Source organism: Pseudophryne corroboree, chromosome 7 (genome assembly GCF_028390025.1).
Source record: "Pseudophryne corroboree isolate aPseCor3 chromosome 7, aPseCor3.hap2, whole genome shotgun sequence".
In the NCBI taxonomy this organism is placed as follows: domain Eukaryota; kingdom Metazoa; phylum Chordata; class Amphibia; order Anura; family Myobatrachidae; genus Pseudophryne; species Pseudophryne corroboree.
The window spans coordinates 51587627-51606547 of NC_086450.1; the positions used below are offsets into that span (position 1 = coordinate 51587627).

Below are 18921 nucleotides of genomic sequence, written 5' to 3' on the forward strand. Positions count from 1 at the left end.
GAGTCATACTGTATATTATACACCCTACATATTAATATCCTGCCAGTTATATACAGGCAGATTCTGCTATACATTCATGACCTTATATACAGATATATATTCTTTAAAATAACTATCTTACACATAATAGAAACCAGTATAGCACAGATGGGACAGCATGTCATCAAGCAAAACTTTATCTGGCTAAACACAATCATGGATTTTGGGTGCGCTATAGGAATATGGCGGACGGCTTGCTGAAGTGATTACAAACGCTCATTCATTTACTTTGGAGGCCAAACTCGGAGGTAAATCTGCACCTGACATATGGCTGGTGGAAGTCTCAGTGGAGCTCCAATGATCGTGTCCCAAGGCGCGCCAGGTGGTATTTCAGCGTATACAGCTGCTTAAGCTGTCCATCCCCAGCCCTTGCACATTTATATGGCAGGACGTACACCAGGGAAAGACTCTGTAGTGGCATTTGCACAAATTCCCAGATGTGTCAGCACCAAGAGATGAGGCCTGAATCAAGCCCATTGACTCAGCTGTTTTGGCTTTGTTAGATGTCTGTGGGAAGATCCCTGTGCAGGAGCTGGTCATCAATCCACTGTTCTGTACACTGTGCGGATGTGTGACTTATCCCACCCCAGCCTGCTCCCCGTGTGATTGGGAAGATAAGATAGCTGGTTAGGGGAGCAGAGATGATGTCTAACACCATGTGACCTAACCATCAGCGGGGGATGGGAGCTACCATCCTCATTAGTTCTGCAAGTAACACAATTTATTTATGAATCAAATTGCAGCGTGTGTCACCATATTACTGTACAGTACCTCGCAGAGCAGTGTGGCCAGACGTGTAATACAAACTGGTGCCAAGATCTTTACACACTCTGACCTATAATCCAGTGGATGTTGATCTTTGTTAATTGTTGCATTCTGTGACAGTCATTCAGAAACGTATGTTGTTCCAGTAATTGCCATGAGACTCTGCCAGATGTTCTTCCATTTCTAAAGGCTCGGAATTACACGGAGCACGTGCCATTGCTAACCAGACTTAGCGCGAGGTGACAGCAATCTGAGGGCACTGGAGCCGATGTTTCTAATCACGTGGAAAAGCTTCACCGTGCAACATTTGCTCATTGCTAGGTTCAGATGCAGTTCCTAAATCGATGATATACTGTACTTTAATCTTATATATGGGTGGCATTTGATATTCCGGCTGTCGGGATCCCGGCGCTCAACATACCGGCGCCAGAATCCCGACAGCCGGCATACCGACAACTCTTTTCCCTCTTGGAGGGAGAATAAATAGCGTGGTACACGTAGCGTGCCACCGTGTCCGCAAGGGGCTCTTTTACGCTCGCCCTGCTGCGGGCGGTCGGGATCCCGGCGCCGGTATGCTTGGACGCTGGGATCCCGAGCGCCGGCATACCGTAGTATACCCCTTATATATCTGTACGTGCGTTTGCAGCCTCTATTCCAATGTGTGTCATTTTAGAAGCATACGATATGATATATGATATGATATGGTATATATCATATCATATCATATCGTATGCTGTCTGACATGCTTTGCACTCTGATTGCTTCTGTCTATTGCAGGGGTGCACAACATATAAATGTGTCCTCATACATGTAGCCAAAATACGCCATGAGTGATGCGCCACCCCGCGATGCGTTTGCAGGCGGTCCGCCGCCCCCCCCGAAACGGTCCGGACATGCCTGCGTTGTCCAGACCTTGCCCACTAAGGGCCCCCCCAATGCTCATGGCTGCCAATCACTATGCGATTGCATCCTTCCCAGGATGCGAGCGAATGGTGACGGGTCACGCACTATGGCCAGTGTCATGTGCAGACCAGATGGACGCAGCGGCTGCATTCATTTCTAAATAAAGCCCTTCATGTACAGATTCAGAGACTCAGTCACACACAATATACAAGTGTTCCTCGTGCATCCTAATCACCTTGCATTGCGACTAAGACGTATTTTCTGCCAAAACAGCGCCCAACGCTAGAAGAGTCTCACGGGACCTGTCGCGCCAAGAGGGGCTGTTTGGCGTGACTGCAGCAAAGATGTATGAGGACATATCTTTACAGTTTGGTGTATTGGCCAACATTGGCTCCTGTAAGAAGAATTCTTAAGGTTTCTCCTTATTGGTCACCGACTGGTGTGCCACAAGCAGTCGCCGTCAGCCACCAAGCTCGGGAAAAAAGAAAGCAGCTGCCTGGGGTCTGCTTTGTCTGTCCCATTGTACAGTATGTGATGTAAGATGACCTCATTCCATCCTGTCAGGACTCACAGATACTTACAGGATAAAACAGCTTCGCTCCCTTCAAGCCTTTCAACCAATCAGTACACAAAGCACAGAATGCCATGAGCCTATTGGCTCATAGTGCATTGTCTAACTTGCTCTGTACAGTGATTGGTTAAAATACTTATCAGGTATTCCCTGGAAGATATTAGGTAATGTAGATGGCTGTTCATTTAAATGTGGATTTGGTTATATAGGGCTTTAATTGTACCAGTGTCTTTAAGTCTTCTTGATAAAGGAACTCTAACTGTATCAAAATGTTGACATAACACTTAAATAGCAATTTTTTTTTTTTCATTACACATCATGCCCACACAGTAGCGGTGCTCCCTTACACATTATGCCCACACTGTGGCAGTGCCCCTTACACATTATGCCCACACTGTAGCAGTGCCTCTTACACATTATGCCCACACTGTAGTAGTGCCCCTTACACAGTATGCCCACACTGTAGCAGTTCCCCCTTCCACATTATGCCCACACTGTGGCAGTGCCCCTTACACATTATGCCCACACTGTAGCAGTGCCTCTTACACATTATGCCCACACTGTAGTAGTGCCCCTTACACAGTATGCCCACACTGTAGCGGTTCCCCCTTACACATTATGCCCACACTGTAGCAGTGCTCCTTACACATTATGCCAACACAGTAATCCTTATCACACTGTGGAGAAATCAGCAGTGTCTGGCTGGGGGCCCGCCATCTTGACCAATGGGTAGTACACCCCTGGGTAGCGGTGCTGGTGAAATCCTGGAGTTGGGAATGCAATGAGGATATCACTTGGGGAGAGTGATGTCGGTCACTGGCAGAGCGAATGTATGATGCTGTGATCTGCACCAGGTGAGTAACCAGTAATCCTCATAGAGCTGCAGCGTCTTTGGTAGTCAGCTTGCAGCTCGGAGCGCTGGACTGTATGTTGGGGATATTGATTGCAGGAATTGTTGGCTTGTGGCCCAGCAATAAATTGTCTGGAACAGGTCAGATAAATTAGTTGCAGGATTAATTATAATCCAGTCATGCATGGGACTCCCTGATCGTGGTATATGCTGAGTATACGCCTATTCTTTGTCACACCTGCCCTGCTGTACCTGTCTGTCTCTTGTACATTATATTTCCTTATCTTGTTGGAACAAGTAGCAGTGCTGCTTACATTTCACAGCGGCGCTCCTTGTTACATAATTACTTTTTATTGGAAGGAGACTGAATCACTGCATCTTACTTAATGTAAGGAAACTCTTCGGATCGTGGACACACCACTTTCCATGCGCAAAATATTGCTGAGCTAATAGCCTCGTATGATGCTCTGTCAGTGAGCGGCTGGGGGAAATCTATGAAGGTCTAGGGATTTTCCACGCTTCCCCATTTAATAACGGAAGTGGTTCGATGCAGATGAACACATGGAAGCCTAATTGAAAATGCAGGTCAGTTTAGGGATCATTAATCCATGAGATCGATTTGTGAAAACTAAGCGGTCTGTTCCCACTAGAATACAGGTCAGAGCGATGCGGCACAAAAATGCAACACGCTGCACTTTCCATGTGCTATTAATGAAACCAAATTACAGGACTGAAGAAGGGCCTATACGGTAGTCACACCACCAGCATTGTCCAATGGAATACCTCCCAACTTTTTACTTCTTAAAGGAGGGACACACGCGCGTCGAACCTGCGCGCTCCCGGAAGTGGCTCGGTCCCGAAGCTGCGCGCTCCGGAAAAGCAGAGCAGCAGTTACAGGAGCCTGCCAACTGCCCCCCCCACACACACACACACCACGGACACCGTGGCCCGTGGGTGGGACAGCCAAGAAAAACCAGCCAGTCAAAGACAGCCAGTCCCAAAGAAAAAACGGGACTGTCCCGCAAAAATCGGGACAGTTGGGAGGTATGCAATGGAGGACTTCTGTATCACCCCACTGTATAGCACTGCAGAATATGTTGGAAGTCGGGGAAGGTGGGATCAAATTTTTTTTTTTTATGACATTTTGCAAACATTTATAGTATAAGGGGAAAAGATTACAGAACAAATAAAATGGGAATGGGGGGGGGGGGGTGGGGGGGGGGGGTGGCGACATTCATAGTTTTTCCAAAATATGGAATTACTAGTAAACATATCAATTACCCCAAAAAAAAACATAGAGCATACAGCAGGAACAGGACACATTCAGGACTGTAGGGGACATTTACTAAGCAGTGATAAGAGCGGAGAAGTGAGCCGGTGGAGAAGTTGCCCCATCAACCAATCAGCAGCTCTGTATAATTTTATAGTATGCAAATTATAGATGTTACTTCAGTGCTGATTGATTGCCACAGTAGCGGATCTTGCTACGGGCACGCAGGATTTTTGCCCGGGGCGCCGCCTTCCGGAGGGCGGCGCCGCCGCGGCAAGATCCGCTACTGGAGGTGCCCCCCGGTGCTGTCCGATGCTGTGCTGTGCGCGATGACGGCATCGCACACCACATGGCATTATGGGACTGGCACATAGACGCTAGGTGTCATAATTGACCTCTAGTGTCTATGCTGTGCTATGGGAGAGACGTCATGACGTCTCTCCCATAGATCCGAGGAGCGACGCCGGAGGCCGGAGATGGAGGACAGCAGCGGTCGGGAAGCAGGAGCGGGGATTGTGAGTATTTTTTTTTGTTTATTTTGGTAACTGGCGCTACTGGGGGCACAGTACTGGGGGCACCGTACTGTTGGCACAACTGCTGAGGGTACAGCTACAGGGGGCACAACTGACCACGCCCCTTCTCTGAAGCCACACCCCTATTTTTTCACCCTGGGCGCCACAAGGCCTAGATCCGGCCCTGGGTTGCCATGGCTCACTTCTCCGCTCTTATCACTGCTTAGTAAAAGTCCCCCTTAGGGGACTATTCATGAAGCAGTGAAAAGTGTGGAGAAGTGAGCCAGTGGAGACGTTGCCCATGGCAAACAAGCGGCATTGAAGTAACATTTATAATTTGCATATTATACAATTGTACGGAGTAGCTGATTGGTTGCCACGAGCAACTTCGCCACTGGCTCACTTCTCCACACTTTTCACTGCTTCATGAATAAACCCCTTAAGTTGCACAATTAGAAAACTTAAGCCATTAGGGGATGAGTTAAATGATGTATAGGGGATTGCCAATATCTCCATCTCATTTGCAAACTGAACCTTGGTTATAATCTTACTAAGGCGGTGGCAAGGGTTTTTTTCAATATTGTGCTGTTGCATTTTAGTTGCTACCAAAATTTGACTTAGTGCATATTGGTCTTGTTTTGGAATACCTGGAGGGTAAATGTGGAGCAGGGCAACTAACCAGGTAAACTCTACAGTGCAGTCTAAAACTTTAGAAATCCAATGAAATACATCCCGCCATATGCCTGAACCCACTGGCACTCCCAAATAATGTGGAATATATCCCCCAAGGCAGAGCAGTTCCTCCAGCAGAATTTAGATTGGGAAGGCCACATTTTGTGAAGGTAAAGACGGTGTAGTATTTTAAATTGTAAATCATTATGGTAACGGCATTTAGTCAAATTTAGTGCTCAGTAAGATGAACTGTTTCCCACTGTTTAGCCGAAAGAGCCATGGGGATATCGATTTCCCACTGTAGTTGTACAGTACATTAGATTTATCACCACTGTCAAACCCAGGAAATAGATCAGAAGCTAATGGAACCTGTACTGCTGCCTCTAGTAAACCGGGACACTGGGAGCCCTTCATCCTGGCCAGGGCTGGATTAAGGCTGGTGGGACCCAGGGGCAATTAATTTGTGGGGGCCCTCACTATTACAATAGCTGATAAAGACCCCTGAGCCCTCCCAAGACACACACACCTCCACTACACACACACACACACACACACACGCTACACTATCCCCCCCATCCCGGCTACCTGATGGAGCAGCAGAAACCAGAGTGAGTGTGTCACAGTTTTTTAATGCAGAATCCCGCAAGTCTGACTGCTGTACATGGAACACCTCCTCGGCGGCTGCTGTTAATAAACAGCTGAGCCGCCAGGAGGGGGGAGACTACTCCGCTCCAGGGTGTGGGAGCCCCAGGACATACGCCCCTGTCACCCCTCCTTTAATCTGGCCCTGATCCTGACCATGCTAGTGATCCATTGGGGACTACACATATAGATGTAGCCACACTCGTCGTGGCTACATCCCACTGGAAAGTGCACTACCGGTGCGGTTAGGCACGCCCGTGCCTTTTGCCACCCTATTCACTGTCTTGCACGTGATCGCGGCAGAGGAGGCATCAGTAGGTAAAATCAATTGGACAGAGTAAATTGGGCCTAAAGTGTAGCAAATGGGAGAACTGAATTTGCCTGCATAACATCACCCATCTGGTGTATTTCCCTATTACGCCATATAGTTAGATTGGTGCCTGGAATCTGTCTAGCAAGTGCCCCGAAAGACAGGTTACATGATGGCAGGAGTGACCCCTTAATTAGAGACAACAGGTCTTTAATTAAGGAGTCAGTCCTGCTTTAAGGGAGTCGAGAATAGATTGAGGAGCATAGGAAATTAGGAGACGTATCTGTTTAGGCGTCCATAAGACGTCAAAAAGATAATAATGGGAAAAAGCACTTTTTATAGGTCCACCCATGGCTTTGTACCGGGCGGTAACATCCAGACGCTGAGTTGAGCCATTGAACATACGGCGTGATAAACCATTAACCTCGGAAATGGTAGACCTCTCTGTTTTTGGATCTATTCAATCTAGAATATCCGCCTACTCTCAATGCTACAGGCCCAGAACTCCAAGGATGTTGGCATTGATCTCTCTTGGCGCCCCCTATGGAACTTCCTCACACCTGGCACCCCCTCACCCCTGGTGCACACCTGGCAACCCCTCACACCTGGTGCCCAGAAGTGAATGTTTTCATGGCCTCCAGAAGATATTCCACCAATGTGGTGGTTTTCAGAGATATTAATCCGGGATAAGCTTACAGATGCTGTATGTCCTGTTCCCTTAATGGTTAACCTTGGTTATGAATGTTTAATTTCCTGAATCCTCAGTAGGAAGGCTAGTGTGGACTATATGGCCTCATCTTTGCACCAATGAGTTCATTAAGAGCAACGTTGAGCCAAGTACTATCTGCTCCTAAGTGCCATCTCTGATCTGCCAACACAAGAGTGGTCCACGGGGAAGGGACAGTTTCCCACCAATGCCAGCCCATCCTTGCTGACATATTATAAATAAAATATTGTTATTTGTCAGGGTCTGTCTTAGCTGAGTGTATACATCTTGTTTAATGCACTAAAAGCCACATAATGAATTAAAGTGCTGAAGCTTTTACATAAATAGTATTAAAATGTGTTTTGTTATTTGCTTGTTGTATTACACTATTGCTATAAACTTCCTTTTATCTGATTAATATAGATGTAGCAGTGACGATTGTACATCAACTATACAGCAAAAATGACAAATTCTTCAAACGGTTTTAGGTTTAGGTTTCTTATAGATAAATGGTAAAGTAATAACCAAGAACTTTAAATGGAACAAATCTCATTGCTTTCATTTGAAGGGTGCACATGTCAGTAAGGAGTCTATTTAAACTGCAAGGTATAATTATTAGCAGATGCCTTAAGTGTATAGGCATCTTAATATGGTTGGTCACTAGCACAATTAGCCCCAGTGGGAGTTGCTGTCAGGATAATTGCATAATTGGGAGTTAAGTAAATGTAAATCCATCCTCCTATGGTGCCCCCTTGTCACCTTTCCTTGAGACAAGAAGCCTGATTTGGGATAAAAGCTCTCAACGGAAATTAAATAAAAAATATGTAGGGTACAGTATGTATTGTATACACTTTTCCCTGCAATGAGATTTCATATATACAGTACATAATAGTGGTATGGTGAAGGACTTACCATATGTCTTTGTCATCACCTCTAATTGCTGTTGTCAGAGTTTCCTATCTATAATCACATATATACAGTTCTTGCCACAGATTGTTGTTGCTAGTAAAAAACATTTGGTTATTACCACCAAGTAGTTTGTGTTTTTTTTCTCATAATTAGTGGAGTTGAAAATAGACCAAAGAGAGAGGAAACATTGGCAACTTTGGACTATCGATTCCATATGTACATTTTGATGTAAACCACTGGGTGGTAATAAATAATATTATTATTTTTTTATTTTTTTACTTGCAACAAACTCTGGTGATTGCCTTACTGATGGTGGAACCGTGTTTATACACTCAGTTGCTAAAGGATCTGTCTTGGAGTTGTTAATGAAAGCACTTTAATGCTAAGAATTAGAAGTACATGGCTATGCTTGTAGATATATATATATATATATATAAACAGCAAAATGTGATATTTTATATATATATATATATATATATATATAGCTGCACATAGAGAATACGCCATTCGCATCAGTCCCTATCCCAGTGAAGCTTACTACCCATATTCCCTATCACATTTATACACTAGGACAGTGGTTCTCAAACTGTGCTGTGTCTCCCTGGGGTGCCTTGGGGCACTTGCAGGGGTGCCCTGGGTTGGTGGTCCAGGACTAATTCACATTATTTATGGTCAATGTTATAGGCAAAACCAGTGCTGGTGGCTGCCAGTCATAAAATATGTGGACAGAAGCAAATCCTGTCTCTCACCACATAACTGACCCGAAGGATGATATATGAACACAATTGACTTAATTTCCACTACACTAGGGTTAATTTTTATCCGGAAACCTTTAACCTACCAGTATATTTTTGGCGTATGGAGGGAAACTGGAGCAGCCTTAGGAAACTCATGCAAGAACAGGGAAAACTCTCAAGCTCCACACAGATATTGTCCTGGTGGGACGCTATCCCATGGTCTCATTTCTGTGAAGCAACAATGCTTACCACTACGCCAACTGTGTGGCACAGTATGGCAGTAAAATCTATTTTCATGCATATGTAACGACACATGATATCTTGTACATTACTGTATGGATCTATTTTACCATGTAAGGATGACTGAGGTTGTACCAGCTAAACAACACATCTGTTCTCTTCTCTTCCCCAGCCTTCTCCGTGTGAATGGTGCCGGTGTGAACCCAGCAATGAAGTCCATTGTGTTGTAGCAGATTGCGCTGTACCAGAGTGTGTGAACCCTGTATATGAACCTGAGCAGTGCTGCCCGGTCTGCAAGAACGGTGAGCGAGACCTTCTGCAGCTCATGGCTGCACGGTTGTTGATTTTTTAGCAATTTGTCAATACAAATTGTATTGCAGCTCGCCTGTGATTGAGTCATCCGGCCACTTTGTATTACACAATGCAGTACACTAGGATAACTGCGCTGGAGAGCCACAGGTTAGGCAGGCCTACTATACACTAGGGTAATAACAGCTGGAGAGCCACAGGTTAGGCAGGCCTACTATACACTAGGGTAATAACAGCTGGAGAGCCACAGGTTAGGCAGGCCTACTGTACACTAGGGTAATAACAGCTGGAGAGCCACAGGTTAGGCAGGCCTACTGTACACTAGGGTAATAACAGCTGGAGAGCCACAGGTTAGGCAGGCCTACTATACACTAGGGTAATAACAGCTGGAGAGCCACAGGTTAGGCAGGCCTACTATACACTAGGGTAATAACAGCTGGAGAGCCACAGGTTAGGCAGGCCTACTATACACTAGGGTAATAACAGCTGGAGAGCCACAGGTTAGGCAGGCCTACTATACACTAGGGTAATAAAAGCTGGAGAATAAAAGCTGGAGAGCCACAGGTTAGGCAGGCCTACTATACACTAGGGTAATAACAGCTGGAGAGCCACAGGTTAGGCAGGCCTACTAAACACTAGGGTAATAACAGCTGGAGAGCCACAGGTTAGGCAGGCCTACTGTACACTAGGGTAATAACAGCTGGAGAGCCACAGGTTAGGCAGGCCTACTATACACTAGGGTAATAACAGCTGGAGAGCCACAGGTTAGGCAGGCCTACTATACACTAGGGTAATAACAGCTGGAGAGCCACAGGTTAGGCAGGCCTACTGTACACTAGGGTAATAACAGCTGGAGAGCCACAGGTTAGCCTGGCCTACTATACACTAGGGTAATAACAGCTGGCGAGCCACAGGTTAGGCAGGCCTACTGTACTCTAGGGTAATAACAGCTGGAGAGCCACAGGTTAGGCAGGCCTACTGTACACTAGGGTAATAACAGCTGGAGAGCCACAGGTTAGGCAGGCCTACTATACACTAGTGTAATAACAGCTGGAGAGCCACAGGTTAGGCAGGCCTACTATATACTAGGGTAATAACAGCCGGAGAGCCACAGGTTAGGCAGGCCTACTATACACTAGGGTAATAACAGCTGGAGAGCCACAGGTTAGGCAGGCCTACTGTACACTAGGGTAATAACAGCTGGAGAGCCACAGGTTAGGCAGGCCTACTATACACTAGGGTAATAACAGCTGGAGAGCCACAGGTTCGGCAGGCCTACTATACACTAGGGTAATAACAGCTGGAGAGCCACAGGTTAGGCAGGCCTACTGTACACTAGGGTAATAACAGCTGGAGAGCCACAGGTTAGGCAGGCCTACTATACACTAGGGTAATAACAGCTGGAGAGCCACAGGTTCGGCAGGCCTACTATACACTAGGGTAATAACAGCTGGAGAGCCACAGGTTCGGCAGGCCTACTATACACTAGGGTAATAACAGCTGGAGAGCCACAGGTTCGGCAGGCCTACTATACACTAGGGTAATAACAGCTGGAGAGCCACAGGTTCGGCAGGCCTACTATACACTAGGGTAATTCCAGCTGGAGAGCCACAGGTTCGGCAAGCCTACTATATACTAGGATAATAACAGCTGGAGAGCCACGGGTTAGGCAGGCCTGCTATACACTAGGACAGTGATTCCCAACCGTGGTCCTCAAGAACCCCCAACAGTTCATATTTTCCAGATCTCCTCACAGAATTGCAAGTGAAATAATTTGCTCCACCTGTGGGTCTTTTAAAGTGTGTCAGTGAGTTATGAATACACCTGTTCAACTGCTAGGTGACCTGGAAAACATGAACTGTTGGGGGGGTACTTGAGGACCAAGGATGGGAACCACTGCACTAGGATAATACCAGCTGGAGAGACACAGGTTGACCATACACTAGGATAACTGCAGCTGGAGATCCACAGGTTGGTCGGGCTGCAATACACTAGGATAGCAAGCTGGAGAGCCACAGGTTGGTCAGGCCTGCAGTACACTAGGATAACTACAGCTGGAGAGCCACATGTTGGCCAGGTCTGCAGTACACTAGGATAACTACAGCTGGAGAGCCACATGTTGGCCAGGTCTGCAGTACACTAGGATAACTACAGCTGGAGAGCCACATGTTGGCCAGGTCTGCAGTACACTAGGATAACTACAGCTGGAGAGCCACATGTTGGCCAGGTCTGCAGTACACTAGGATAACTACAGCTGGAGAGCCACATGTTGGCCAGGTCTGCAGTACACTAGGATAACTACAGCTGGAGAGCCACATGTTGGCCAGGTCTGCAGTACACTAGGATAACTACAGCTGGAGAGCCACATGTTGGCCAGGTCTGCAGTACACTAGGATAATAACAGCTGGAGAGCCACATGTTGGCCAGGTCTGTAATACACTAGGATAATAACAGCTGGAGAGCCACATGTTGGCCAGGTCTGTAATACACTAGGATAATAACAGCTGGAGAGCCACATGTTGGCCAGGTCTGTAATACACTAGGATAATAACAGCTGGAGAGCCACATGTTGGCCAGGTCTGTAATACACTAGGATAATAACAGCTGGAGAGCCACATGTTGGCCAGGTCTGCAGTACACTAGGATAACTACAGCTGGAGAGCCACATGTTGGCCAGGTCTGTAATACACTAGGATAATAACAGCTGGAGAGCCACAGGTTGGCCAAGCTGCAATACACTAGGGGCCTAATTCAGACCTGATTGCAGATGTGCTAAATTTAGCACATCCATGATCAGTCACACAGACATGCGGGGGGACGCCCAGCACAGGGCTAGTCCGCCCCGCATGTCAGGCCCCCCTCCCCGCACAAGTACAAAAGCATCCTTTTGAACTTTAGTAGTAGCTCCCTACCAGCGCAGCTCCTGCGCGCTGGCAGGGAGCTACTCGACGCTGTGAGGGTCGCAGCGGCTGCGTGTGACGTCACGCAGCCGCCGTGGCCTGCCACCCGCTCGGTCCAGGCACACCTGCGTTGCCCGGACTGCGCCCCTAAAACAGCGGCCAAACGTCGCCGGCCCGCTCCCTCCTGCCCAGCGACCGCCTCTGCCTGTCAATCAGGCAGAGGCGATTGCAGGGCTGAGATGGCTGTCGGCTGTCTGGCATGCGCCGGCGCCACACATGTGCAGTTCAGACCTGATCGGCTGCTGTGCGAAAACGCACAGCACCGATCAGGTCTGAATTAGGCCCAAAGATCATAACAGCTGGAGATCCACAGGTTGGACAGGCCTGCAATACACTAGGATAATAACAGCTGAAAAGCCACAGGTTGACCAGATCTGCAATAGGCTAGGATAGTACCAGCTGGAGAGCCACAGGTTGGTCAGGCCTGCAGTACACTAGGATAGTACCAGCTGGAGAGCCACAGGTTGGTCAGGCCTGCAGTGTACTAGGATAATAGGTTGGACAGGTCTGCAATACACTGGGATAACAACAGCTGGAGATCCACAGGTTGTCCTGGTCTGCAATACACTAGGTGTAATGTGTGAACAAAGGTAGCAGCTACCGCTTAGGCGCTCACCTTGAGCTGTTTTAGTAAGCAGCCACCATAAAGATGGGTTGTCACAGCCACAATAATAACGAATACAAAAAACATTGATAGCGGCGCTTGATGTAAAATAAATTAATTTGGATGGAACAGTGGAAATAGTTAAAAATGTCAACAAACTTAAGAAAAAGTGAAAATAAAAAAACATTATTTGTGTTCACATCCAATATATGTAAAACCAACATATGCACCGTAGATTGGAAACATACAATAATAACTGATTATTAGATAAAGGCTCCAAAGTCTCTGTGCAAAGCCGGTGTAAATTCTAGATCAGCAATTCCAAATAAAGGTATATTTATCAAAGGTGATACAGCTGCAGTTTTCAGCAGCGAAACGCGTCAGCTACCGCATTTTGCACCACAAGATTGGACTACAAAATATCGGAGCTTCCAGACCAGCTGCCTCCATGTAGGCTTTGTTATCTCTATAGACCGGTTCTTGTCAGCTAAACAAAAGAACCAGGAGTACAACTTGACCGTTATACTTGCTGAGGAATCTCTGTTTTCAAGGGACTGCTACCCAGGAGACCTATCCTCTAACAGTGGACACTGGTAAATATACCTTTATTTGGAATTGCTGATCTAGAATTAACACCGGCTTTGCACAGAGACTTTGGAGCCTTTATCTATAAGTGGCATTATAGGAATGGACACTCCGGCACACTAATAATCAGTTATTATTGTATGTTTCCAATCTACGGTGCATACTGTATGTACTGCTGTCAGTGAGGCGGGGATGTGCTGCTGTCAGTGAGGCGGGGATGTGCTGCTGTCAGTGAGGCGGGGATGTGCTGCTGTCAGTGAGGCGGGGATGTGCTGCTGTCAGTGAGGTGGGGATGTACTGCTGTCAGTGAGGCCGGGATGTGCTCCTGTCAGGGAGGTAGTGATGTGATGCTGTCACTGAGGTCACTTTCACCAACGCACCCAAGACACGCCCATAACAGGCCTATAAGATGGATCATAGCCGTGCCTGCACTAAGGCACCCTTCTGTCACTGGCCAAGAACGCCAGCTGCATTTTCAATACACTCCCAATTTCAACTGCGACTCTGTATGGACACAATCGGTACTCCTGCCTGGTGTGACTTAGATGCTTGCCTGTAAGGAAATGTCCAACATGGCAGTGCGTTCTCCTCTGTGTCAGATGTGTGCTAATTGTAAGCTACAGTGGTGCAGAGCTCGGTGTCTCAGCACTTCCATGTGTGAATATGATTCATTAGCTCAGTAAATGAATCTAAATGAGTTGACATCTTCTTTAAGTTGTGACTTTGAAATCCCAATACGCCATTCCCGGGAATTGCCAGTATTGACAAAACAATTACAAATATATAAAAATGAACATAACCTGAACGTTGTTTGAGCAAGGACAATAACGGCGATCATACCAAAGACGCATTGCGTTAGTGGTGGGCATCTGGTGTAATCAGTCCGTACACTCCAATGGCCTCCACAGTCACCAGATCTCAGTACTACAGAGCACCTTTGGGATGTGGTGGAACTGGAGACTGTCGGCATGAATGTACAGCCGACACACCTGCGGTAACTGTGTGGCGCCATTGTGTCAGCATGACCACCACAGCACCTTGATGACCATACCACAAGTATTTCATTATGTACTGGGGCAAAGTGGGCCCTATCCATATAAGAGCTGTTTTAACAGTATTGTATACCCTGGGCAAAGCAATGTACTGGGGCCTCTACCCATCCATTCATGGGAATAAATGAAGAAAACAAATCCTAAATTACCACTCCTACATTCCCTCACAGTCTCTCCACATGCTTCCATAAAGTGAATGGCTTTCAGCACTCTAATTGGTGGATAGCTCCAGCCATCCACCAATCAGCATGCTGGCAGCCATTCACTGTCTGGCTGCATTCTGCGGGGCTAGAGAATGCTCGCTGATCTGATAGTGAGACCACCATCCGCCCCTGCACGAAAGCCCCTAGAATTGTGGGGCCCTGGGCAGCTGCCCAGTCTGCCTATACATAAGGGTGTCTGTCTACAGCAGTGTTTCTTAGGTGTATATTATTTACTAAGGTGTGAGTTTTTTAGAAGTGGGGATGTTGCCCAAAGCACCCAACCAGATTATAGCTATTATCTTCTAAAAGCAGCTAGATAAATGTTAGGTGGAATCTGACTGGTTGCTCTAAAAAAACCCTCACACCTTAGTAAATATACCCCTTAGACTCAGTCCTGGGGGAACCCTAGCAGTGCTTGTTTTCAAGATATCCTCAGGAATAATTAGTACCACCTGTAGATCTATTGTGGAAGTCAATTAACACACCTATCTGTCTATCCATACTGTATTTATATATACTGTTTATAATGCTGTACTCATTTTGGATAGAAATACACAGAGAATGTTAAGAGGACTGTTCTTACTCTGTCAGTATACACTTAGCACCAATGTGGGGTCACTGAGGGTGTAATTGATCCGGACAGTGTAACCAATGGTCACTTTTCGGAAAGAAATGTTTTGTCTAGTGCAAGGCGACTTTGGCAGCTGTCAGACCAGTGCTTTTACGTTTCCTCCTCTAGATCAGTGCAACACAAATAGAATTTGTAAAATGATGAACCCCTGAGCCTGTGATGCCTCGCACCTCCTTCCTGATCGGCCACCTCTGTTATTGATAGCTGGGGATCTGTGCTGGTGCCTGTCATACAGTAATACACCAAAGCTTGGGTTCTGCATGGTGTGACAGCAAGCTATTGTATGTACAGTATGCCCAACGATATTGACAACTGCATTAGCGCTGGCTGCTTCTGTAATGCTGTTTGGCTCCCAGTAAAGCACTGCAGAGTAAGTACCCATGAAGACGGGCTTACTCCAAAGTGAAATGAATAAATTAACATATGCATATCCCGTGTAGATGGCCTGATTTGCGGAGCATGGCGTGGTTTAGTAAATTAACTATTGATTGCATGAAGCTGCAGTTAGATCTGCAGTTTTTATGTGTGCGATCGTCACGTGTAATATCGTGTTATTTCTCATCTGTGTTACTATTGACCTAACTATTTTACTATCCCTCTTTATTACTGTGTTACCCCCTATTTCTAAATTACAGTACACACAGTAAGGAGGTTGAAGATCAATAACACAGTACACAATAAATTCAGGGACACTGAAACCAGGTCCTGCTTACACGGGAAGGCCCAATGCTACCCAGGTATTAGGGTCTGCACTTTATGCTTATTGCTTTATTTTGTAGCCTAAAACATCACCGTAAGAATTGATACATATTTACCACTCATTTTTCGGGCAGTCCCCCTCACCCATGGAAGAGCGGCCAGGTCTCCCACATCCCATCCGCTTCCCAGTGAAGCAGGCAGAATGAGGTGATTCTACAGGGAGTTGTGGTGCAGTATGGGAGGGCGGGGCTAAACGGTGCAAATACATGTCATTTGGCCCCACCCCCTTCCCGCAGACCCACAAATCACAGCATTTTGGGAGCACAGACTAGTGACTGACAGCCTGGCGCCGCCCCCCAAAGTGGATAGTAGCGGCACTTCTCTTGTCTTCTCCCAGAGTGGAGAATGACAAAGTAGGGAACTATGCATTATATAAATAGAACTGAATTGTTTCCATTTATTTACTTTGTACTGTATGTAGCCTGTGGGCTTGGTGGCGGTGCGTGCTATGTCAGTAACGCACCCAGCCTTGTGCTCTCTCTCCTCTTTTACCCTATCTAAGGTGTGGGCACAGGTGCCTAGGAGTGTGTGGGGCATACATGCCTACTTTAGGGGAGAATGTGAAAGGAACTCCTATAAGTGCGGGCGTGTACGCAGGGCCGGTTCTAGACCTTGTGGCGCCCAGTGCGCGCTGAAGGTGCGCGTGCAAAATAGGGGCGTGTCTTCACAGGGAAAGGGTGTGGCCCCTGTAGTTGTGCCCCAAGTAGATTTTCCCCCCAGTAGATGTGCCCCCTGTAGTTGTGCACCCTGTAGATTTCCCCCCAGTAGATGTGCCCCCTGTAGATGTGCCCCCAGTAGAGATGCACCTGTAGTTATGCCCCCTGTAGATGTGCCCCCAGTAGATGTGCCCCCAGTAGTTGTGCCCCTGTAGTTATGCCCCCTGCAGGTTTGCCCCCAGTAGAAATGCCCCCTAGTAGCGCCGCTTACAAACAAACAAAAAAAAACCAACAATACCCACCAGCCCCGCTCCTGCTTCCCGACGCTGCTGTCCTCCGTCTCTTGCCACCCGCTCCTCAGATCTATGGGAGAGACGTCATGACCCCGGGCACCCACCCGGCTTGCCCGTGCCTAGATCCGCTCCTGTGTGTCCAGCTACATCTGGGAGGTGTGTCGTACCCATGGGTAACATCCACATGTAAATGAGCCCCAAGCAGACAGTATTCAGGGCTTGCTCATGTATTGTGTTTTACAATAACCTTATTTAAAAATGCATGTGGCCATTGGTATCATTGTGCCTTAGAACCAATGCAGGGAAATTACGCTGATCCTCCCATATTAATGTTTATGTCTCTGATTTATTGTTTTTTCTCTCCAAGTATATAACAGCTACATAATGGGGGTAAGGTCTCCCTGATAATCAAGGAGAGAGAGAGAGAGTCAGAGAGAGAGAGAGTGAGATAGAGTGGTAGTACGGTGGTACAGTACAAATGACAAAATGTTTGAGCACAGGGCAATCTGTTGGACGCATGCAGAACCAGCCCTAGGCATGGGCAAACTAGGCAAATGCCTAGGGCATTTGGCATGCCTTGGGGCACAAGCAGCTTCTGCTGATTGAAATGATATGCGGCATGCCTATATTCTCTCTATGTCTGTGGCTGTATCTGCACACAAAATGCTACATTACAGTGTATTCCTGGAAATCACTGTAACATAGCATTTCGTATGCAGATACAGTCACAGTTGCACACAGAATATAGGCATGTCGCATAATCAGCAGAAGCTACTTGTGTATCCTAGCCACATATCAATGCAAAAAAAGGCGCCTGATGTTAGCAGAGCTGCCAGCTGACTCACGCCAGGCATCTCCTGCTGCATGGTGTATTGCAGCTAGATGTATGTGGACACATCTGTATCCAAGCAGATGCAGAGGTCACAGTGTTAGCGGCCGTGTGAGTGCTGTGTGCGGGTGGCTTGGTTGTACGGGTGTACGGTTTGAGTGTTTGGCATATGTGTAAGGGGCATTATGTGTATAAGGGTATTAATTATGTGCAGCATATATGTATGGGACATTATGTGTATAAGGGCATTAATAAAGGTTGGCATAATGTGTAAGGCGCATTATGTTTATGAGGACATTTATAATGTGTGTCATATGTGTAAGGGGCATTACTGTGTGGTATTATGTATATAAATGCATTACTAATGTGTGGCATTATGTGTATAAGGTGCTGTACTATGTAACGTAACGTATAGAAAGGGCACTACTGTGTGGTCTAATGTGAATAAGAGCAATTTGGTGTGATGTAATGCTAATAAGGAGCAAATCAGTGTGATGTAATGTGAATAAGGGGCACTACTGTGAGGAGTAATGTATATAGGTAAAGTGGTATTACTATGTGATGTAACGTGAATAAGGGATACTATCGCGTGATAAAATGTGAATAAAGTTGCACTACTGTGTGGCGTAATTTGATTTGGGGGTACTATTTCCCAGCAAGAACACACCCCATTTTGGACTGTGTGCCGAATGTGTGCACTGTTCCTATTTAAAATATAGGGGGTAGAAGCACCAAAAATGAGGACTGCTATGGGTGAGTGGTGATGGGAAAGGGTTACAGGGTCAGATGTAGAACTAGAAATTTTTAACGGAGCCGAATGTAAACCAAAACTTGAGGGTGGTATTGCCAAAACCAAAACACGATGATGAATTAGAACCAAAACCAAAACATGGGGGTCCGTGTAGATCTCTAAT

At 46.7% G+C, this 18921-nt stretch overlaps 1 protein-coding gene across 2 annotated transcripts in view; it reads left to right on the plus strand.

Moving 5' to 3' along the window:
• VWC2L (von Willebrand factor C domain containing 2 like) overlaps positions 1-18921 on the plus strand; it is a 273789-nt gene that overhangs the window by 88770 nt on the left and 166098 nt on the right. The window contains exon 3 of one of the 2 annotated variants that reach the window (XM_063933154.1): positions 9299-9428. The exons of the other annotated variant lie outside the window; for it this stretch is intronic. Coding sequence (XP_063789224.1) covers positions 9299-9428 — 130 coding nt within the window. The remainder of the gene's footprint in view (positions 1-9298; positions 9429-18921) is intronic. 2 annotated transcript variants of the gene reach the window in all.